The sequence below is a fragment of the Miniopterus schreibersii genome, assembly GCF_964146895.1.
Source record: "Miniopterus schreibersii genome assembly, chromosome: 7".
Taxonomy (NCBI): domain Eukaryota; kingdom Metazoa; phylum Chordata; class Mammalia; order Chiroptera; family Miniopteridae; genus Miniopterus; species Miniopterus schreibersii.
The window spans coordinates 19,314,371-19,338,107 of record NC_138108.1 but is presented as its reverse complement, the minus strand read 5'-3'; the positions used below and the strand labels follow the sequence as shown (position 1 = coordinate 19,338,107).

The following is a 23,737-nucleotide window of genomic DNA, read 5'->3' as shown; positions in this document are numbered from 1 at the left end:
TGGCTTATTTCACTTAACATAATACTCTCTAGGTCCCTCCATGCTATGTCAAAGGGTAAGATATCCTTCTTTTTGACATTTGCATAGTATTCCATTGTGTAAATGTACCACAGTTTTTAAATCCATTCATTCCCTTTTTATTTTATTTATTGATGATTATGGAGTGACTATCTCATCACCAGTTGTGCTTGACAAAAAGTCATGGTTTATAATATTTTATAGGTTTTGCATGACGGAAGTCTTGACAATAAATATTTACTTAATTGAAAGTTCATATATTTCGGGGAAGGGTCATTAATCTACAACTGTTTGCAAGACACTTGTGATGTGGGTTGGATTGGAAGCACTCCTGCTGATGGAAGGAAGAACAAATAAAGTTTTCCTGAATCCTTGAGGATGAAGAGTTCATTCTCCTGGTGAAGGAGAGCTTCCTTGAAGGATGAGTAGGGTTTCAATAATCCCAATGGAGGAGGTCTAGGAGGAGCAGGGCATGGTGTGTGGGGGAGGTGGGAGCCTGCTGAGGGCGTGTGGCACTTGCCTGACGATTTGTGACACCTGCTGTGTTTTAGGAATGGAGTCTGGAGGAAAGATATTTGTGAGCAGGGGAGGGGAGAGGGTGTGAGTGTTGCAAGTACCCTTGTCCTCCCTCACCCCCCATATGGTGACAAAGGAGAGTCTTGTCTTGGGTAATACTTTGACAAAACGTCATTGATTTGTTAATTTACATTGTTCTAGATGATTCTGTGAGCTATACGGATTTTTAATATCTAGCACATATGATTTGTGTTTTGATGGGATTATCTTTGTATTTTGAGTGAAGGCACAATCATGACAATATTTGTAAACCTGTGACTTTTAAAAGGCGACAGAAACTCTCAGTCTTCGCAAAGGGCCTGGTTCTAAGTGCTCCTGAAGCTAAAAGGTTGTGCTATTCCATTTACTGTCACATTCTGCTGATACATCATTTAGAGAAAGTTCCAATTCCTGATGAGGAGCAGAGAGCTGACATGATTTTTCACTTAGGTGTGCAGAAACAATTGGTTAGCTTTGTGTGCAAAATAGGCTGAAATCAAGCTTTAATTAGTCACACTCTTGCATAATTCATCACGGTCACTTTGTGAGTCCAGCTGAGTATACTCTTGATTTTTATCACGATGTGTTCATTTTAAAGGACTCTGTCTTTCTATTAGTTTCTTGCTGCACAGATATTCAGGTCTCCCAAGTACAGCCATGACAATGCACCCAGTCTCCTTTTAAAGAAAAATGAATTGTTACGTAAGGGTCTGTACATAAGGGAATCAATCAATCCATAAAAAAGTTCTTATAGAGAAATATCGTTCTCTATATCATTATAATCAGCTTTAAAGGCAGGAAAGTAAGCTAAGGACTTTTTCTGTCTTTTTGGATCTGCAGGCTGTCCATCTGGCCCAGGCAAGCTTCCAGATTCAAGCCTTTGGCTCCAGATTTATTCTTGACCTCACACTGAACAAGTAAGTATTTAGTCATAATCCTGTTACGTGAGTGCAATAAAACTTCACTTCATGATAAATAGGTTAGTTAAAATAATGTTTGTTGTTGACGCTGATAATATGTCATGTAACACTTCAAGAAAAACAAAAAAGTGTGAAGTTAATTATTTTTTCTTCTCCTGGAAGAAAAGGCATTTAACATTTAACTTGTTAAGTATCTCAAATACAGTACTTAGATATGATGATTTTAAATGAAATAAATATTTGAAGTAATGCTAGTTAGTTAAATGTTAACTATAATCATTACCATATATAGGACGCATGATAAATTACTGACTCAAGTATAAAATTTTCTTCCATTTTACCTTGCATTATACAATTCTCATATTGTATTGCAATTCTGAATAAACAAAGAAAATGATGACTTATAAATATTTTGAGAAGGTTCTTTGCTTTGTAATTTGCTCTCATATAGGTCTTTTAGAAATGCTGGTCCTGATAAAAACTTACCCGATTTTCCTCTGAGCATTTTAAGTTTATGCTGATATTTAAATGCTGTTTTCTAAGTTGGAACCCATTGTACAGATGTCTTTGTACAAAGCATGAGCAAGAACCGTTGACAAAAGCAGGGCTCTTCAGCCACTAATTGAGCTAACAGTGAGCTTTCTTTGGTAAAAGGGATTTCCTGTGTAGTTTTCTTTCATTTAAGAAGCTCCTATCAGTATTTTAAACTATCATCAGTATTTTGACCAGGACTGTATCTTTGCCAGAAAAATACCATGTAATGCTATCAGACAGACACTATAATGTAGGTGACCACAATCAATATCTGAGAAATTGCAAAGGATTCTAAAGAAGAGCTATTAAATTTCTTGTATGCCAAATTCTGTGAACTCTGCAGAAAAAAAATGCAGCGTCAGCTTGGGTGCTCCTTACTCAAGTGTTATTGCAGCTTTAAGTCAGAGTGAATCAGCAGATCTCAGAACTTCCTTTGTTGAAAGTACTGCAGGTTTTCCTTTTTGAGTCTGCTGAGCATTGGTTGAGTTCCTTTCCACCAGGCTGTGTCAGCACTGTGCCTGTTTAAGAGATTTGTCTTGCCAAATCTTAGACTATGTTGAGAAGCTGGCTATGGCTAAATTTAGTGTTTCAGTCCTCTATTCCTTTAACTCTTACTGCAGTGGAGACTGTCATTCCAGACTGTAGCGTGGTGAGCAACCAACATTGCTAATGTGTTGGTTGAGGCTGACGGCCATAGCACAGCCTCCCAATCAGATGACTGAGAAAGGGTCATATTGGATGTCCAAGGCACTTAGAGATCTGGAAGCATATCAGAAAGTTATTTACCACTAATATTTAACGTGCAAAGGAACCAAATTGAGTACCTGCTATGAGCAATCCTTGCCTTTAGGAACTTGTAGTTTAGTTGGGAGAGGTTGTCAGATTAATACGTAACTTTTGATGAGTGCAATCTGTTGTACTAGAGATAAACATGGAATGCTACGGTAGCACCAAATAGAGGCAGCTCTCCAGGCTGGAGGAGTATGAAAAGGCATCTTGGAAAGGTGATGCTTGAGCTAAATCTTGGAAGCCAAGTGTTAGTGAGGAAGGGAAGTGTCGGGGATGGATCGGGGTGGGGGAGAGAGAGGGAGAGAGAAAGGAAGGGAGGGAGGGAAGGAGACAGAGAGAGAAAGGGGAGAGAGAGGATAGGGAACAGAGAATTACATTCTGGAGGACAGTGTGTGCTAGGTAGGCAGGGCCAGGTAGCAGTGTGGCCTGCTAAGGGAGAATGAGTCTTTTGTTGAACTTTATGGTAAATGACAAGGTTGAGGCAAGGGAGATGAGTCAGGAGGTGAGTCCAGAGACAACTTAAGTCATGGAAGATCTTGTATGTCATGCTCAAGTGCTTGCCCCTTATCTCCCTAGACCGTCAAAGTGAAGGGAAATGAACAGAAGTTTGGTTCTTGGGAAGTGTTGAGAGGCATGAAAGAGGATTCTTTCAATAAATCTTCAGCTGATAGAAATCATTAGGATTGCTTTGATATGGATGACAAAGCAGAAGGAAGGGTTAAAGTTAATAGGTGCCTTGAGTGGATAGCTGGGTGGAGGTGGCATCCTGCTGAAATGGGTAGCACAGGGAACACATAGGTTAAATGGTGAAGAGGAAAGGAAGTGAAATCAGAACAGACATAATTGATTTTAGGGGCTTTGGGACACACATGAGGCCACAACTAGGGGGCAGGTGGATATAACAGTCTGAAGCTCAGGGAAGACATGGGGGCTGGAGAGAGTAGAGTTGAGAGTCGTTTCCATGTAAATGTTAGTGACAGACATGGCTGTGAAAGAGATTGGGTAGCATGGGTAGAATAAGGAGAACATAAACTGGGAATAGTTAATGCTGAGGAGAGGAAGAGGAGCCCACGAAGGGACAGAGAATGAGTGGGATCTACAGCATCACATGCAGCAGAATGATCTAGTGAGGTAAGGGAGCAAGGATTTCCCTTTGGTTTTTCCCACTAAGTAATCAGTGCTGTTCTGAAGGCAGCAGTTTCAGTGAAGCTCTGGGGGCAGAAGCCAGGTTACAGTGAACTGGGAATGAATGAGAGATGATGTGGAGACAGCAAGTACCCGTTGGGAAGGTTTGAGAAAGAGAGAGAGCTAGAGTAGTAGCTAGAGGACATTGGGGTCAAGGAAGGGCCTTTTAAGGATAACAGAGCAAGATGATAGGCTGAGAGATGGAGCTGATAAGAGTGAGAAGTGAAGATACAGAAGAGAGGGAAGGTAATTATACAGCAAGATCTGGGAGAAGACAGGAGCAGTGGGCAAAATTTAGTTGTGAACCAGGAGAGACAGTTCATTCCCAACTTGTGCGAAGGAAGGTATTATCATGTGTGCAGGCAGAGGCTGGTTTGCTGGTGAAGGGATGGAGTTCAGGAAATGCATCTCAGAAGATTTCCTTCTGCTTGGAGATGGCATTTTCTGCCATGGGGATTAGGATGGAGAAGGAGAGTGGGTTGGGGCTTGAGGAAAATGATGGAAGTTTAGATTAATTGCTTAGAGGAATGGGTGAGTAAGCTCATCAAGGTCATGTTAAAGAATTTATAAGCAACCTTCATTAGAAATCATGCCTTATGTGTTAGTCTTGCATTCTTCCTGATGGTGTTTTTTAAAAAAATCACTGCAGTGTATGAGGGAAGGAGAAAGATTGTAGTATGGGTAAGGGTTCAGTTTTTCTGGTGGTAGCACAGAGGGAGAACAGTGGTGGCAAGCCTTTTTGAATACTGGTGAATAGCTTGGGTAGTTAAGTATCAGGATGTAGTCTGGGTAAGAAAGGAGATGAGATCAAGAGGAGGCTGATGGACTGGGAGAAAATGGAGGTCTCTGTAAGGAAAAGTAAATGCAGTGGGAGGGAGGCCCTGAGAGTCGAATCATGTGGTATCTCCCCATGCAGATTTCTGAGCCATCTGAGGACAACCTGGGTGTGCAATCATGACCTAGAGACAGGGGAATTGTACTCTATAATCGTGTGATATGTGTTGGCCAGGGTGGGTCTCTAGTTTAAATAACTTTCAGTGGCTGGTATTAACTAAAAAGTCTGGTCCACCTTAGAATAAACTTAAAGAGGCAAGGGAGTTTTAAAATCAGTCATAGAGGAATCAAAAGAGCTTCTTCAGAAAGAGGAATCTCATTCCCATTATAGGGTGGTCATTGCCACACTATTTACAATAATTTTAAGTTGCTAGAGGAGGGAAAAGGCAAAAGGTATATGGTAAATATATGGGCTCAGTGATGGAGTGAAAGCATAAAGATGTTAAAATAAATGAATCAAAGTGGTGGCCATAGAATCTAAATGGTAATGACCTCACCAGGCCTGGACCACCAGCTTGGGAAGATTACCCTGATGTGAGTTCCTGAGAGTGGAGCCTTTTTGAGTCTGTGCTCTCCTAGATTGAACACGGGAGGCCTTGGCTTGCTGAGGCATCTCATGGCAGAGGTGTGTGCTTCATTGACTTGTTCAGCAAACATTGAGCGAACATCTGCTGTATGCCAGTGACTGCTGTAGGGGCTGGTGCTGCTGGGAGTAGGATAGACAAGGTCTTCATTCCAAGGGAAAAGGCAGATGGTGAACCGCTAAATAAAGACAAGTGCATTGAAGGACTTACAACTGGGCTCTGCAATGGAGAGGGACTGCAGTGGGGATGGGGTGGTGGCCAATGTTATTTAGATGTCACAGATGCCAGAAGGTCTGTCTGAGAAGGGACAATGAACTGAGACTTGATTGTCACAGATGAGCCACCCCGTGAAGCTGGAACGCTGAGGATTCCTCATAGCTGGGACAGTAAGACAGCAAGTGTTGAGGAGAACGGGGAATGTTCAAGAAGGACAGAGGCAGGTGTGACTGGAGTGCAGTGGGGGGCAGGGGATGGTGGGAGACTGAGGAGACAAGACCAGAGAGGAAACATGTAGCCAGAACATGTCCATGGTGACGCATTTGGGTGGGAAGCCATTGGAGGGCAGGAAGCATGGACGTCACACCATCGGATTTACATTTGATTTGGCCCAAAGGTCCTAAGGGTGGCCTCAGAGGACCTTTAGTCATATTCCTTTCAGGTATACACTCCTTTTCAATTTTGTTTTGTTTTTCCTCTGGCATAACCATTGTTCCAAGTTACAGGAGGTTTAAAAAGGATTAGTAGATTAATAATCCTTAATGTGTATCGATCCTTGGAAGTCCCAGGCGGTCTGAGGATTGTCTTCCTTGTCTGTGTGATTGGAATTACGCCAAAGCCTCTGTTACCTGTAATTAAATTTGCTGGTGTCTTCAGAAAATGTTCGTTGGGGATAGCTGTGATCAGAGCCACATAATGGTTGAAAACACAGGTTCTGGAGTCAAACAGACCTAGGTTTGAATCTGGGGCTGCCATTTACTAATTGTGTGAACTTGACAAGTTTCTCAACTTTTTAAAAAATAACAGCATGAAATATAATTCACATGCCATAAAATTCCCTCCTTTAAAGTGTACCGTTCAGTGGTTTTTATTATATTCAGAGTTGTGCAATTATCACCACCATCTAATTCCAGAACATTCTTGTTGCCTCAGAAAGAAGGATACCTGACTGTAGTACCTTCCTGTAGCAGCCACTTCCCGTTCTCCTCTCCCCAAAGCCTCTGGCAACCACTCCTCTACTTTCTGTCTCTTAAGGATTTGCCTATTCTGGACATTTTGTATAACTTATGGTGTTTTGTAACTGACTTTTATTAGTGTAATGTTTTCAAGGTTCATCTATGTTGTAGCTGAATAATATGCCATTGTATAGATATACATGGTGGAGCAAACATAGGTTAAAGTTGTTCATATGGAAAATATTACAATAATTAGTAAATAAGAATAAACTTTGTGTTTCCCATACCTACAACTGTAAACCTAATTTTGCTCCACCCTGTATTCTTTTTAGGCTTCAGGTTCCTTCCTAAGCTCTACGTTGTTGTAAGGATTAAATGAGATAATGTGTGGTACTTATACAGGTCTGATAATTGGAAGGACATGTTCAATGCTATGGACTGAATATGTCCTTCTAAAATTCCTATGTTGAAACCTTAACCCCCAATGTAACTATTTGGAGATAGAGCCTGTAAGGAGGTAATTAGGCTCAATGAGGTCATAGGATGGAGCCATGAACTGATAATATTAGTGTTCTTATAAGAAGAGACACCAGAGAGCTTGCTCCCTTGTTCTCTCTTTCTCTGCTGTGTGAGGACACAGCAAGAAGGTGGCTGTCTGCAAGCCAGGAAGAGGGTCCTCTCCAGGAATTGAATTAGCCAGCATCTTGTTCTTGGATCTAGCCTCCAGAAGCATGAGAAATACATTTCTGTTGTTTAAACCACCCAGCCTATGATATTTTGTTATGGCAGCCTAAACTGATTAATACATTCACCAAATATGTGTATTATGATTCATTATTATTACCGCAGCAAGGCAGTTACTGGGCTGGAATCAGCGTTGAAGAAAAGAGTCATTGATCTCATGGAGCTTATGATCTAATAAGAGCAGCACAAAAGTCCGTTGTGCTTTGGTTTCAGTCCATATTTTTTTCTGACTTTTTGTAAATGAGAAGGGGGTGGTGTACTGTGTGATCTTTCCCCTAATGAAAGTGGACTGAAGAAAAAATAGAGACAATTTTATATGCCCATGGTTGAAATGCATTGAAGGTAATGAGCACTAAAAATTTAGACAACATACTTCTGTTGAGTTAAAAACACATTTGTAATACATTTGGTGCTTCTCCACTTGTCCTCTAGCTCTTTACTAGACATCCATTAAAGAATGGGACGCTGAATAGTTGGATATTTAACTTTCCGGCCACCTGGTTGTGTCTGATGCGATTGCTCAGGCCTCAGCGTGCTCTCCTGCTTATTGCGAAGTGAATCCCTGTAATCCTCTGACCTCTGCCCGGTGCAGAGGGGAAGCAGTCCAAGGAGGCATCTGATGTGAAGCCTTGGTTGATAAAGCGGCGGCATGTTCTTAAGAGAACAGTACTCTAGTGAGAGAATGTGGGGTCTCACGAGCCTCTCCTGTACATTTGTCTGGAACAGTGTACAGGAGAGTTCTGACAGGGTGAAGTCAATGTAAGAAGATATCAGTATGAGATGGCTAGAGCCTAAAACTGAGGAGCGGACCTGAAACCCGGAGAGGAAGGACTGCTCCATCAGGGACCAAGTGGAGAGAAACAATTCTGGTGTTCGATGAGGGGGTGGAGAAAGTGCTAAAAGTTATATCATTATCATTTTCAAGCCTGTGCCAAGCTAAAATAATTGTGCATGTGTAATTATCAGCTGTATATGGTCTGAATTCCGCAGTGCAGTGTGAGCAGAGATTTCTGCCACGAATGGGCTGTTCTAGGAGAAATGCAGGGAAGGTGTGTGTTTGGAGGGTGTTCTTCTCTAGCTCTCCATTTCCCTGAGAGGGGGATGGTTGAGGAACAATTCCCTGGCAGTGCCTTGGATAATGTGGGCACCACTGGAGATGTGTAACCGTATCATGAAGACACTCACTGTTCCTCTCCCTGGGAACCTTTCTGCTTTCTTTGGAAAGTTCTAGTGAAGGACTCCCACCCTTTTCTATACCGATGCTTGTTCCTCCAAAGGGGGAGGGATCGATAGGCTTACTTTATTTAAAATGATGGAATTGTGCTTTGATGGTGTCTCACACTAAAACATCTGCTCCTGGGTGAGGTGGAAATCCCTTGGTGCCTGCAGAGTCCACTCAGCAATCTGAACATATCCAGTCTTTCTAGCTCCTCTACTTGCAGTGGGTAGTGAGGCTGAATCAGTTCTGCCTCTGCAGGCTCACTGGAAAGCCTCTTTAGTCGAAGGTGCCAGCCATGTTTTCCAGTCTCACTTGTTAGGAAAGTTGTATTTGGGGTCTAAATCTTGTCCTACTCGGTTCCATCATTTTGTGCACATACTTTTTAGGCTAGAACATAGACCAATGACTGGTATCCCAACAAATATTAAACATTCTGTAAACTCCAACAAATCCTACGAGGAGACACTGCTAGACCTGAGTCATGTCCAAATTTGGCTTTGTGTTACATATGTAGATAATGCTGACATTGATCTCAGAAATCTCAGAAAAATAAAACTGATGGAGCATCCCCAGTTCAGAGAAGTACACAGACCTCAACTACAACACTCTTCTACGTAGAGATGTTTGCGCTGACCTGCAGTGATGTTTCCCTTCCCCCAGGGATGGTGTTTGGAGTGTGTGCAGGAAAAGGTGGGGTAGTGCAGGGATTCAGGTGACTGGAGTGGCCTAGTGGCTTCATCTGGAGAGGGATGGCCTTAAAGAGGTGTTAAGAATAAAGTCATGATGAAAAAGCTTGAAGTAATACATCTAGTAAGGTAGTTCTGGATTTAGGAAAAGATCTTTGTTCTGATTTTTTGGGGAATCGGGTGTTTGATTTATGATGAATATTTAGAAAACGCTGATTTAAAGAAATACACACACAGTAATTTGCTCATTAAACGCAGTTCATGTAGTGCTTTTGAAAGAAGAAAAGAGCCACATGGATGTAGTTTCGGTAAAGAACCTGATTTTCAGTGCTGATTAGCGTGGTTAATTCATTCTTCATTCAGTCAACAAACATTGAGCATCCGGTGTGTGTCAGATACTGTGCCAAGCAACCCAGGGAATTTCTCCTCTCCAAGAGCCGACAGTAGAGAACTGAGATGAAAACATATGCAACTAGTATTAAAACATGATAGGAGGTGACTTGTGGGGCCTTGGTGCTAAGGAAAGTTTTCACGGGTAAGGTGGGATTTGATGTTTCTTGTGAAGGATCCTGTCTTGGTTTTGGTCTCCCTGGTAGCAGATCCTGAGGCAAGGATTCTAGGAAATACCTTTAGGGAGTGGGGAAGTGAGATGTGGGAGAGGAGGAAACTAAAAAGGGGTGTGTGCCCATCTGGGGCTGATCCCACTGAAGATCTCTGGGAGTCTGTTGGTTTGTTCTCTATAACACACCAGAATGTTTTTCAATGGAGGGGCCAGGAAGCTGCAGTCTTGTCCACCAACTGCCAGTCTGTTGTTGGTGGAGGGCTTCTTCTTGGAGCAGTAATTCAGTACCTCCCCCATGCTTCCTTCTGGGTACCTCCCACTTCTTCTTCCAAAGGCCCTGAGGCCAGCAGTCTCAGGTTGGTCCAGTCAGCTGCCTCCAGTGTGTGGAGGTGAAGACTGAGGGCCTGTGGGCAGAACATGTCAGAGTCTGCTAGAGATGCTTTACATTTGGAATGATGTGGGAGGGAGAGAGACACATCCACGAGGGGAAATGACAGAGCAGGGGGGTGGGAGCGGGAGAGCACCGAGCTCCCCGGGTGAGTGAAGCCGGTGAACCCTTCGCTCAGATCAGCTTGAGCTATCAAGCAGCAACAGGAGGCAAACTGCCTGGTTGGTGTTTCCCTGGGTCCCAAGAGGGAATTTCAGTCTCATCCAGATGACTGTTATTTCTGCTCTGCAAATTTAGAGATTTGAACTTAAATTTGGCTTGGAAGAGGGCACATGTGGAGAAGAAACAGCTCTGCTGCCTTTTGTGAGTGAACAGGACTAGGGCTTAGGAGCGGTGGCCGGAGATGAGTGTGAAGCACACGGGCCTGTGCTCCAGCCCGAGGCTGTGGTGTCGCCGTCTTGTGTGGGTTTGTGAGTGTGCGAGAGTCTTGAGCCGAGATTGGCTGGCCACGCGCGTCAGTGCCGCCGACCTCACGCTTCTCTCCTGCCAGCGGCCGCCCATCAGCTTCGCCGCTGAGACTCCGCTTACACGTCTGGGCAGGGAGGCTGGGCTGGGGAGGCGGTGGCGTTTCGGAGCGCAGGTTTCCGTCTCAGCCTTGCTGCTGAGGTTGCCGGCCAAGGCTGCCCTCAGGTTTTAGTCCGAAGGAGTTAGGGGTGATGGGTAACACTGATCTCCATTTCAGGATTCTGTGTCTTTAAGATGCTACTAACTCACAGGCTAAATGCTCTATTTCCTAAATTCAGGGATCTGCATTAGGAAGGCTTTCTATTACAATCGTTATGGTGGTGATAGAGCCTGTGCTAAGCCCTTTACCTACATTCTTCAATTTAACTTCCTTTAATAACCCTGCGAGGAGGCTGTGATAATCTCCGTTTTACAGCTGAGTAACCTCAGGCCTGGGGAGATTCAGTCACGTGCTGGGATTCAGCACGGGCTGTCCATCTGGAGTCTTCTTATGTGGCGGCTTTGATCGTGGTGTTGGACTATCAATTTACAAGTGAGCAGGCATAATTCTAATGATTGCTCATCTGTTCAGATTAAGGGAGAAAAAAAGAAATGAACAATTTTAGTCATTTTTAACAATATAAAGAAAATGCAAAAGGCCCCAACAGGACTTAAAATAATCCTATTTGTTGAGCAGACCATCTGTTATGTGCTGAATTATGTCTCCCCCTCCCCCCAAATTCATATGTTGCCGTCCTAACATCCAGTACTTCAGAAAGTAACTGGTCTTGAAATAAGGACTTTAAAGAGGGAATTAAGTTAAAATGAAGTCTTTAGGATAGGTCCTAATCCAACATGACTGGTGTCCTTATAAGAATGGGAAATTTGGACACAGACGTGTGTGCACAGAGGAAATACCATGTGAGGACACAGCGAGCCCACATTTTGATCTGGGATTTCTAGTCTCCAGAACTGTTAGGAAATAAGTTTCTGCTGTTTAAGCCACCAGTGGTACTTCGTTAAGGCAGCCCTAGCAAATTTATACACATTCTCATTTTCATTTATTGCCTACTTATTGCAGTGAGACATTCAGCATTAAGCGGCTCCTTGGTAATGGGTAAATCTGTTTGTCTCTCATAGTTAATACTCTTACTATAATTTCCTAGTGCATTTTGAGAGATTATGGCCTCATTTACCTTTATGTACTTTAGGAAGAGTGGAACTATTTTGGTAGTTTTGGTATTATCTGTGATAATAAGGAATCTTAAGAGGTAAAGATCCCCAAAGTTGCCATAAGTATTGATTGCCACTGTGACGTGCAATATGATATAGATGCTTTTTATTTGTCCTAGAGGCCCAGTAGTTGTCTACAGTTTCCTGTGCTGGCAGGGATGAGTTGCTGTGGGGTTTTCTCTCCTTAAGGCATCCTTTCCTGTCTAGTTCTAAACATTTTGATTCTATAGTGCTGGGTAGCTCTTCTATTTGCCATATTTTCTCTGATCAAATGGATACCTATTAGGTCTCCTTGGGCATTTCTGGTTGAAGAGTTAACCTATATTGAGTGCTTTGGATGTTTTATCATTTGCTTTTTTTTCTTTCATGTCTCAGCTTTTTTAAAAAAAGATTTTTTATTGATTTTTAAAGAGAAAGGAAGGAAGAAGAGAGAAACATTGATCGGCTACCTCCTGCATGCCCCCTACCAGGGATCAAACTTGCAACCCCGGCATGTGCCCTGACAGGAATCGAGCCAGCAACCTTTCAGTGCATGGGACGACACCCAACCAACTGAGCCACACTGGCAGGGCTTATTTGCTTTTGATGACCCATCTTTATGCTGATAGATGGGATTCAGAAACCCTTGAAAAATTTTATAATAGATTAAGGATTGCCTAAATAGGTTCTAGTTCTGTTTTGGGGGGGATGGTATATCTGACCTATTTTCAAAGTGGTTTGAGAATGACCTTCGTAACTATAAAACACAAACCATAATTATATATGTAATTATATAATTATGAAACAATAATAGCAGAGCAGTAAAAATAAAATCGCAATGAAACCATTGGTACTTAAGTATTGAGTCTTGATTTTCATAGGTAGACGAGACCTAGTATAACTCTTGGGTAGTGAAGGGCAGTGGATGTTTGCCTCTGCCTGCAGTAAGTGACTTGCTTACCCCCATGCCCTCTTGCCTGTTGATAATAATTATTGTGGATGAATGCGACCTGGGAGATTAAACACCAGGCTGAGGGAATCAGGAAGACCATAGGAACTGGATTGAACTGGATTCTCTGTTTCAAGAAATGAGAAGACTGTGATTGCCTAGAAAAGGGGAGTCTATGGCTATAGTCTCTAGCACCAAGGAGGTAAAAATAGGACATCTAAGAATTTCTAGCAAAATCAAAGATATTTAATTGTCATTGGGATCACATTGTACTGTTTCTTTAATTTAGGATATAAAAGACATATCTAGTGAATAAAGAGACTATTTCTTGGCCAGTGGATTAAAAGAAACCCCTATGCAGAATGTAGGCAAATAAAACTTGAACTTGATTTGTTCTTCAGAACTCTTGGCCTTCTGAAGACAAATTAATGTATAAAAATTGCAGCAGAAGTTAATCATGGCAAAACATTGAAAAGCACTTAGGATTTGGTGTTACTAGCCATCTGAAATGAGTTAATTACAATAGTTCCTGACTTTAGATCTTATTTTTCTGACAGTTAAGTGAGAAAGACCACATACTAGAGTATATAATTCCCATTATCTGATAAAAGAAGTTTATCTGTCTGTTGAGAGATATAAATGTTTTCCTGCCCAGGAGACATTTATCTCTTTAGTTTGATGTAGCAGGACATTCAGTAGCATAATGGTTAATGTCCATAACCATAGTATTGTGAATGACCAGAAATGTTACTTAAATGGACTTCTCATATTGACTTTCTGTGAAAGCCAAATGCATAAAGTTCTTTCTAACCTCAGTGGATTGATCGATAGATTTCCATTGATTGAAACCTTTTATGAACCATTCCAAATACTTTTTATTTCAGAAATGTTTATTGAGAACTTGCTAAGTGCCAGACCCTCTTGAAACTGCCAGAGAAAAATGCTTCCCTCCTGAAGCTTACAGAACAATGGAAGACAAAACAGGCCTATAGGCATTTAAATTATAATATGAGAAGTTCATGGTGGGCTTTTATCCCTAAGGGGGTGCTTTGCTCTTTAAAGCTATTCAGACTATGGTAAAGGGTTTCTTTACATGACTATTAGGACTTGCCCACTCTCCCTCCTTCTGTCCTCTACATTATGCTAAATTATGAGGAAACAGAATGAGATGGAGTCTCTTTAAGGAGCCCACAATTTAGGGTGGGATCAGGGAAAGCTACACAGAGGAGGGGATGGTTGAGCTGAATTTTGAAGGATAAGTAATTTAAGGATGAATTACTTTTCAATACTTTTTAAAAATTATTTTTTATTTTTTTGTTGTGAATCCTTACCCAAGGATATTTTTCCCATTGACTTTTTGAGAGAGTGGAAGGGAGGGGAAGAGAGAGAAAGAGAGAGAGAAAGAGAAACATCACTGCGAGAGAGACGCATGGATTGGTTGCCTCCTGCACACGCCCCGACCAACAGGGGCAGGGGTTTGAACCTGCAACCCAGGTGTGTGCCCTTGACAGGCAGTCGAACCTGCAACCCTTGGTCCATGGACCGATGCTCTAACCACTGAGCCAAACTGGCCCGGGCTACTTTTAATACTTTTAGATGGGGTTCGAGTGGGGGCAGTAATTTTTGAGCACTCTTTATTTTTACTGGTGAGTCAGTATTTCATATGGAATGTTCACTGGATGTTTACGAGTGATGGGTTGTTGACACAGGGTAGTTATTTTGCATTGTTTCTCTCACTGGTATCTAATAGCCAGGAGCAGTTTTATGAGCTGGAAAAATGAAGTACTGATTTTCCTGAGTTTAAAAATGCATATGTGCCCTTTTTACTTTGGAAGGTTTAGTTAACTCTTATTTCTATGAAATCATTAATGTACTCATGAGTCAATGTGTAAACATTGAGTGAGAGTGGTGCTTTCAGAAGTAAATAATCTACCTTTCCATCTAGCTTTGAACACCTTGGCTCTTTTTTGTGCTTTTGATTTGGCGAGTTATAAAAAATGAGTGAACCACGAGACACCGTTAGGTATTCTTTTTCATGAAAGCAGTTTGAGGCAGGGTTTCCAATCCTGTAGATTAAAGGCAGTAAGCTGTTCCTGTGCATGGCATCGTCCACAAAACACCATGTTGTATTTTTCTTGTTTGGATTTCATAGCTCTCTTCAATATAGGCTGTCAGGAGCTGCTTTCTATAATTAAAATATTCCATGACTTGCTTGAAAAGTTATTTTTTTCTGTTTTACATGCAGGAAATTCTTCTTTCGTCCTGTAAGGCTCAGTATATAAGACTTACCTAATATTCGATCAAATACTAATAGTGTCAGTATAGAGGACTCATAGCGCTGTACGCGTTGTCCTGAGAGCCAAAAGAAAACCAGTCTTTTTGGGTCTTTCTCTGAAGGCCACTTCCCGGTAAGTAATTATTAAATTAGATGGCTCTCAAAGTACAAAACCCCACAAATCCTTAGATGTTATTCAGCATGTGTGTAGCACTGGTGTGTGGGTGGTCGTGATCCATGATAATTGATGATATTACTACATTCATTAAAAATGGCCTTTAGGAAGGAAACAAAACCTTTTGTGTGACTAAGCCTTATCCACAGTGTGGATGATACTCTGGAATCAAATCAGAATGTTTCTCTTAGTATAATTTGACTGACAAGCAACTGTAGCAGGGCTATTTGTAGAGCAGCATAGACGTCCGTGTCCTCTCCTTCGTGTGAAATCCAGAGGGTCCGTCTTGTCTTTGCTCTGTACTCTTGGCATCAAGGGAAGTCCAAGAACTTGAGAGGGTGGGTGTGAGCAAGATCTGTTGTCATCTGCCTGTGCCTCTATCTGTGAGGGAGCCTGTGATTAGCTAGGGGATACATTCCTGCCACACTTTTCTTCCCACCATGAATCCCTCTGTCACCTTCCACTTTTTTTTTTTTTTTAATATGTCTTTATTGATTTCAGAGAGAGGAAGAGAGAGAGGGAGAGAGAGAAACAGAAACACCTATGATGAGAGAGTCATTGATTGGCTGCCTCCTGCACGCCCCCTACTGGGGATCAAGCCCACAACCCGGGCATATGCCCTGACCAGGAATCGAACCTCGATCTCCTGGATCATAGGTTGATGCTCAACCCCTGAGCCATGCTGGTCAGGCTCACCTTCCACTTTTGATTTAGGGCTTTGAATGTAGCAACCTCACACTTTTTAAAAAAAAGAAAGGATGTTTTCATACTATTTGAAGAAAGCATGATCCGAATTATCTTTGAGAGTTGGATGCAATCGCAGAGTATTTCTTACTCTGGTGCTTTTCTGAGTTTAAAATCAAGATACAGATTTCCTTTGTAAAGTACTAGTTTCTTGTATTAAGGGAGGCTGAGTTATAGGTGAGCTTCCCAACTTTTTTGGAATTGGTTAAAGTATGTAACTTCTGAATCTCCACTTTGAATTTGGAAGAGTTTATAAAGGCTGATGATTTGATGAAAAGAGCTTTAATTTTGACACCCAAATGAAAACTATTACAGGAACGTTTGTGTATTTAGTTCCTGTCTCGAAGAACAACCTGCAGCTTCTTTAATGAGCTTCCTTTGAATCACGAGAGGCTGGGGTTAGATAAATCCTTAAACTCCATGCAGTACCGCTTCCTGGCTGACTCTTAAATCTCTTCTTATCCTCATTGAGTGGTTTCTGCTGCATTCCAGAACACCTCTAGGCCTGCGGTAGCTGATTCTTAGACTGTGCTGACTTATCAAGTCCTTTTTTTCTATCTTTCAGTAATTTTTTACCTCCCAATCTGAGTTTTGTACTTAAAAGTCACACACTTATGGAGACTGAATATTAGGCTACTCCATTCAATTATTAGCACTTCCTGTCCTGAGAGTCTGTTGTTTGCTCCGCTCCTTAAATAGCCAAGGTTCTGTTCACAGGTGTTCACCTAGAACACAAAATAAGAATACAGATTATTTTCTAAGTAGAAAAGACTGGAAAGTTATAAAAAGAATTTTTCTAATACTTGAAAAGTACGATTTTTTAAGCATGTAAGAAGTTATTTATAGTTTTTCTCCCTGCCAGTGTTCAGTACTTTTAAATAGTGGTAGCTTTTTGCAGTCTAAAAAATGGTATTTTGAAGTCAGTAAGAACTTTCTGCAAGGTGAAAGCAATCTCAGGCTGAATTCTGCTAGATTTTAGATGAATTTACATGCAGTATAGATTAACTTAATATAGTGTATTAAGAGAACAGTTAATAACTACTCATTAATACATAAAACCCAATGGTTAAATATAATTTAGTTTTATTTCTAAAATTGCATTGAAATAAAAAAAAAATATTTTAGTATTCTGGCTAGAATTCAAATGCAATAACTAAATATGTTTTTAATATCTTCTTTGGAGAAAATATTAGGCTACTTAAAAAATGAACTTTGATGCCAAAAGTTAATCTGTTTCTGATCTGATTATTTTGAGAAGAAAAATATCAAAACCACGCTAACTTCCCTTCATTTGGGTAGTAATGGTGGTATATAGAAAAATAATTTAAAAATCATCAGTATGAAATATCATATCTTTGCATTTATTATATATATTACTATTAACACATCCACCATTTAAATCTGACTGACAGTTCTTTTTTTGCATACACACAGCAGGCACCTGTGTATAAGTGTGTGCCCTTTAAGTCGGCTAAGTATTTAGCCAATGTCTTTGTTCAAAACAGGTCACCTTCTAATGAATTTATGTAAAAATATTTTATAAATAGCTGTAGTTATTTTCTCCTGTGTTACCTGTGAGCCAGCAAAAATGTTTCCTGTGATTTCAGGATTAAAATTTTTCCTTTTTTTTTTTTAAAAAAACACACACCTGTATTTTTAAAATAATATGTTTATTGAATCCTTACTGTGTAAAACAAATATCAGTGGTAAAAATCAGTATTTTTCATTGACTTTGAAGGAAGGTAGGGAAGCAGTCAAGCACTTGTAAATAGCATGCCTTATTTTGGGGATTATGACTGATATCCCTTTAATTTTCACAGAACTTCAGGCGGTTGCTGTGGCACAAACATTCAGGCCATTAATTGTCATTCTCATTCATGGCACACATAGCACTGGTCTGGGCAAGGCCCCAATATTGTGTAATGTTTTCATACTTGTCATTTCTAGTCCCCTTTTTAACTCTCCACCACTGTCCTAATGAGGCAACCATCCCAAAGTGTCCTACATGATCTTTTATTTGTATGTGTTATTATAAATAAATAAATGAAAATAAAGAAATATATACATACATATATATTTGTATATGATAGTTTGGGGAGCATATAATTTTATTATATGTAAATAGTGTTATGCCACAGATCTCTACACAGCATCTAAAAATCTATGCCTTTAACTGTATACATCTAGTCCATTATATCTGAATGTGGAGAGGGCCCTGTGGAGTGTTTCTAGTGCTCTTCTGTTTTCCCCAGGGGGAGAAGTCTAGATTCCTTTTGGCTCTCTACAACCACAGTCCATATTGTAATGTACCTGTGGACTTGTTGCCTGTGGACCTGTGTAACAATTTCTCTGGTGCATGTACCCAGGAGCAGCATCCAGGACACAAGGCAAAGAGGCTCATGGAGTCTGTGAAATCACTATTTTAAAGGCAGGACATCTCTTACACTTGTTTAGAGAAGACCTCAAGTCTTTATTCAAGGTTACTAAATCTTGATTTGCATAACATGCTAATAATTTTGGTTATTTTTCCCGCTATCACATTAAAAAGCAACAGATTAGTAAGAGCTGGCCTGATAGGTCAGGTGTATACTTAATTTGATGAAATACTGCAGAATTTTCTGTGCAAAGACTGCACTAGTCTGCTCTTGAGCAAAGCGCAATGCTCAGTAGAGTGTTCAGATCCCATTCATTCGTGGGTTGGAGCAAGTGACATTTTTTCCTCCAGGCATAGTTAGTTATTCCCTGTATGTTGGGAAGCTAATTGCTTATTTTTATTGGATAATGATTTCAGAAATATAAGATTAAACTTTATGAGGTGAAGCAGTGTAAATTAGTTCCCTTGGGATTGCATTAATTTGGTCAAGCTACTATGATCCTTAGGGAAATGGAGTTTTACTCTTCTAGAACACTGTGTTGTCTGATGTTGTCATGGTGCTAATTTGAAAAGTTAGCGTAATTAAAAAGGAGAAGCATATTCACTTTGCAGAATTGTATTTATATTTCTTTAAAGCCAAGGGTCATACCATATGCCAAGAGAGAGACTGGTACTTGTGGGATAAGAAGGAAGTTTATGTGGCTGATTTCTTATAGTAGATGAGATAAAAAGGCATTGTCTGAAGGTTGGTTGAGAGGAGACAGAGGTGAGAAAAAGAAGCGAGACGAAGGAATACATGGCCCATCAGTGCCTAGAACTGTGCCTGACACTAGGTAGAGGGACAGTCATTATTTGTGTAATGAATAAATTACTCCTGTGTTGTGGTGGAAGATATGATTTAGGTTTATAGCATTCTGATTCTGCCACTTGGGGAAATCATGGAACTTCTCTGAGCCTCAGTTTATTAAACTGTAAGCTGAGATTGATGGGAGGCCTAACCGAGGTGTGGTACATGCAGGAGACTGGCATGTAAATAGACACTTAACAGGTATAATAGACACACTATTAGTGCACTTTCTATTTCCTGCTCATTAATAATCTTTTATAAATATCCTGTCGTAAGTTGATTCTGGTCTTGGCCTTTTTTATGGCTAGGGTAAGGGTTTCTAAGCAGACTCTATTTTCTATTTTTCTATTCATGGAAACACTTGATTGAAAACTATAGTAAGGTTCTATTTAAAAACCACTCAGATTTATCACAGCTCCACTTGCACCTTTATGTTTGCTGAAACTATGTAAATTTTGACTTATTTTTTCCCATCTCCTAAAACCTATAAAGGGCTATTTTAAAGGTCTTATATTGTAAATTTTCATTTATATAAGGTTGCTGGGGAATGGATTGTTTAATACTAAGTGCGTTTTCCAGATAACTAAAGCTTATTCCTTGATATAATAAACTTAAAAGAGTCATTTTTGAAAAAATCTTAAAATGGGTTAAATATTTTCCCATTTCTTTGATAGAATATATATTAGATATAATTTAACTTTAAAAAAAATATGCAAGGTTATGTTTCGCCTGGTTGACTGGCTGTGTAATAGATGCCATGTCTGTTTTTTTGCTGGAGGCTCTAACTTTTGCTATTGGTGACCTGTCCTTTCAGCCCAGCTCTTACTAATTTGTTGCTTCTTAATGTTACAGCCAGAAAAAGAAATAATCAAAACTATTAGCGTTTTATGCAAATCAAGATGTAGTGACCTTGAATAAAGACTTGAGGTCTCTCTATCCAAGTGTAAGAGATATCCTGCCTTTTAAAGAGCGATTTTGCAGACTCCATAAGCCTTTTTGCCTTGTGTACTTGATGCTGGCCCTGTGTCAGGTGGTCAAGAGTCTCAGGAATCTGAGGCCTGGAGAAAAATAGGTATTATTTCATTTTATAACAGAATAGCTACCTTTTAAAAAGGTAGCTATTAATTTGATTAATACTTAGTAATTTGTAGAGTCTTTGAGTTTGCACCAAATTCCACCATTGACAGATGAAGACCCTAAAATTCGGTAATAGATCCTTTTGCCCAAGGTGACCTGGTTTACATCGAGTCTGAGACCCTAGAACTGAGAAATTCCAGCCCATAGCTCTGGTCATCCTCCTTCCCTAGAAAGGAGTGTGTTGCCTATCGGGCTTTTACATATATACCTCTAGGCTATGCACATGGAATTATTAAACTTTATACTTTGTACCTAAATATTTTGAACTATTTAAATAGTAGAGATTAAGTAGAAAGAAGAATGAGTGTATCAGAAATTTGATGAGTATTCTGGGACTGAGAATGTAGGTTTTGAGGTATTAAATACTGAACTTGATTCCCATAAGGTTTCCTTTCCAGATGTTGGTGGAGCCAAGTGGCTTGCAGAGCAAGAGACTATCAGCCCTTCCAGTTATTGAATTTGCAAGTGGTATATATTTGCAACCTAAGGCTTCCAACAATGATGGTTTAGATCTGGTTTTCACTTTCGGAATTATCAGCAAAAGGATACAAATTTTTTAAAAATATGTTTTTATTGATTTCAGAGAGAAGAAGGGAGAGGGGGAGAGAGAGAGAGAGAGAAACATCATTGATTGGTTGCCTCCTACACGCCCCACACTGGGGATCGAGCCTGCAACCCAGGCATGTGCACTGACCGGGAATCGAACCATGACCTCCTGGATCCTAGGTCGACACTCAACCTCTGAGCCATACTGGCTGGGCAAAAGGAAACAAATTTTGACTCAAAGTTAGCAGGACTTAGAATATAGGTGAAAATGACATTAATAACTGACTTACCGATCACTAGCTTTCCCTCTTCAGAGAGCTTGCTTTTTATGTGGTTTTTCCGCATCAGTAACTTCTCCAGGCTGAAGAACACTGTTTAGTGCTAATGGCACTTTATGAAGTTTTACAGGAACATGGTTTGCCTTTCTGAACTGCACCTTTAAGTCTTCCTTTGATTTTAGGAAATTTATGTTCTGTTTTTGCCTGTTTCTTCTCTTCGTGTGTTTCATTCTGTTCTGCAGGAATATCAACTATGTATATATGCTGTCTTCTGTATCATCTTTGTCATTTTATCACCAATTCCTCTTTTTTCTTTTTCTGTTTCCAACTTGATTTGAATCCTTGTAATGTTTATTTTTTCATTTTCCTCTGGAGCTTTGCCAGCTTCCTTTCCCCCCCATTCTGTTCTTTTTATGATGTTCCTTTGAGCTCCCATTAAAAAAGAGGTCGTTTCTATAATTGTTTTGAGGCCATAGAGAAGTATTTATCGGATCGTTTCCTCTGTTTCCTTGTGATGTCATCTATCCATCCTTCGGTGTCCATGCTCACGTCCCTGCTCATGTCCTTTCAGTTATGTGGCTCCGGGCGCGGAGCTGGATGTTTGCTGAAGCGCCGCGTGGGGAGCAGAGGGCAGGGCGGCTGCGGGGAGGGCTTTGCTCATTCCCGCCAGTCCGTAGCTCCCCTTTGCAGAGGCGCATCTCTCGGTGGGGCCAGGAAGGGGCCCGTGGAGATGATCGCAGAGCCCCCTGGAGCCTGGGTGGTGAGCAGGTGTTGGCACCTCCACCCGCCTCCTCCATCTCCTTCCCGTCCCCTCTGAAAGGCTTCTCACCTGTTCAGATTCTGGGGAGATAGCTGTTGGCTCAGATTTCCCAGAATTTAGCTTCACAGGTTTTAGTGGCTTGATATGAGGACCATTTCTTTTCATAGGGAAAGGGTAGTAGTTTTTATTAATCTATTGTTTTTATCCCCCTGCTGTGATTTAGGAAGAGGTTGTAATCTGTGTCGGGAATGTGAACATGAACAAAAAACCAGGGCGAGTCAGACGGAAGGTGAGAGGGCAGGAACACTTCCAGCCTTTGGAAACGTTTTCTCCGTTCTGCACTATTTCTCGGAGGTGGGCGATGGTGGCGGTAGCCTTGGACTTACGGAAGGGCTGGCTTCGTAAGAAGGAGGGCCTGGTAACTAAGCACTGTCACCGAGTTAGCCAGTGTAGCTAGAGATGACAGAGACTTGGGGCATTTAGATCATTCTTTCAGTGACACCTGTGGTGAATTTAAGCAACTCTCGAGAATGGTGCACTACCTGGAATCCAGATGAAAGAGCTACAGGAACTGATACCCACACGCTTGTTATCTAAGGTAACTGGATAAAAAATTAGAATTACCTTTCAGTTTTTTAAACAACCTATCTGGTATCCTTTTAAGGGATAAACAAACTAAATTTCTTTTCTAGTTAAGAATTATAGGAATGATCGGGCATGAGGCACAGAAAGAAGGAAAAAAGCCTCATTGTGCTATTGCTTCATGCAGTTCTTTCCGATTTGGGATTGTAACTTCATGTGGGTGTTTAAATTATTAGTCATCTCAAAAATATCCTCTGGTTTGAGATAATAGTTATCCATACAGGCTGTTGAGTGTCATTACTGGTCCCAGGATTTTAAAAATTGTGTATAAAAATAGAGCAATTTATAATATTGATCTGACCCTCTGAGCTTGCATGTGAAAACACTCCTAGAACAACCCTTTCCAGAATTATTGGATATTCTAAATATCTAACAGTGTAACACATTGTCTTTGATGAAGAATAGGAACTCTGGAAAAGGTCCTATCTCGTTGAGCATGAAACGTACAGAAGCGGCTTATATTGTATAACATGAGTCTACCTTAGTGTAGTTACAACACAGCTCTTACTTGCCCTTAAACCCACTGTTGGTGGTGTCATCCACAAAGTCCACCTTCCTGTGTACTAATAATTCTTTTAGACAATGGGAGAACGTGGGAGTGAGATTGGGAAGACATATGTATGCATTGTGAATTCATAAATGTTTGTAAGTGATTATCAGAGCAACTGAGATTGAAATTTTCCAGCCATGGCAGTTTTGAAAACAAGGATTTCTTAAAAAAAACAAAACTAAAGCTTGTAGATTACTCCAATGAAGGGTATGGGATGGTATTACCTGCCTTTTTTTTTAAATCCTTACCTGAAGATGTGTTTTTATTGGTTTTAGAGAGAGAGGAGGGGGGAGAGAGTGAAACATCAGTATGAGAGAGAAACATTGATTGGTAGCCTCTTACATGTGCCCTGACTGGGGTTCGAACCTGCAACCTGAGCATGTTCCCTGACCGGGAATTGAACTCGCCACCTTTTTTTTTTTAATCTTCATCCAAGGATATTTTTTCCATTGCTTTTCAGAGAGAGTAGAAGGGAGAGAGAGAGAGACATTAATGTGAGAGAGATGCATTGATTGGTTGCTTCTTGCAACCTCTCTCGACTGGGGCTGAGGATC

At 40.7% G+C, this 23,737-nt stretch overlaps 1 protein-coding gene across 3 annotated transcripts in view; it reads left to right on the top strand.

Annotated features, from left to right (window-relative positions):
* Nucleotides 1–23,737, top strand: part of ADAM23 (ADAM metallopeptidase domain 23) — a 135,997-nt gene that overhangs the window by 32,297 nt on the left and 79,963 nt on the right. For all 3 annotated transcript variants that reach the window (XM_081143478.1, XM_081143479.1, XM_081143480.1), the window contains exon 3: nucleotides 1,414–1,490. In XM_081143478.1, the coding sequence (XP_080999604.1) occupies nucleotides 1,414–1,490 (77 nt within the window). The remainder of the gene's footprint in view (nucleotides 1–1,413; nucleotides 1,491–23,737) is intronic.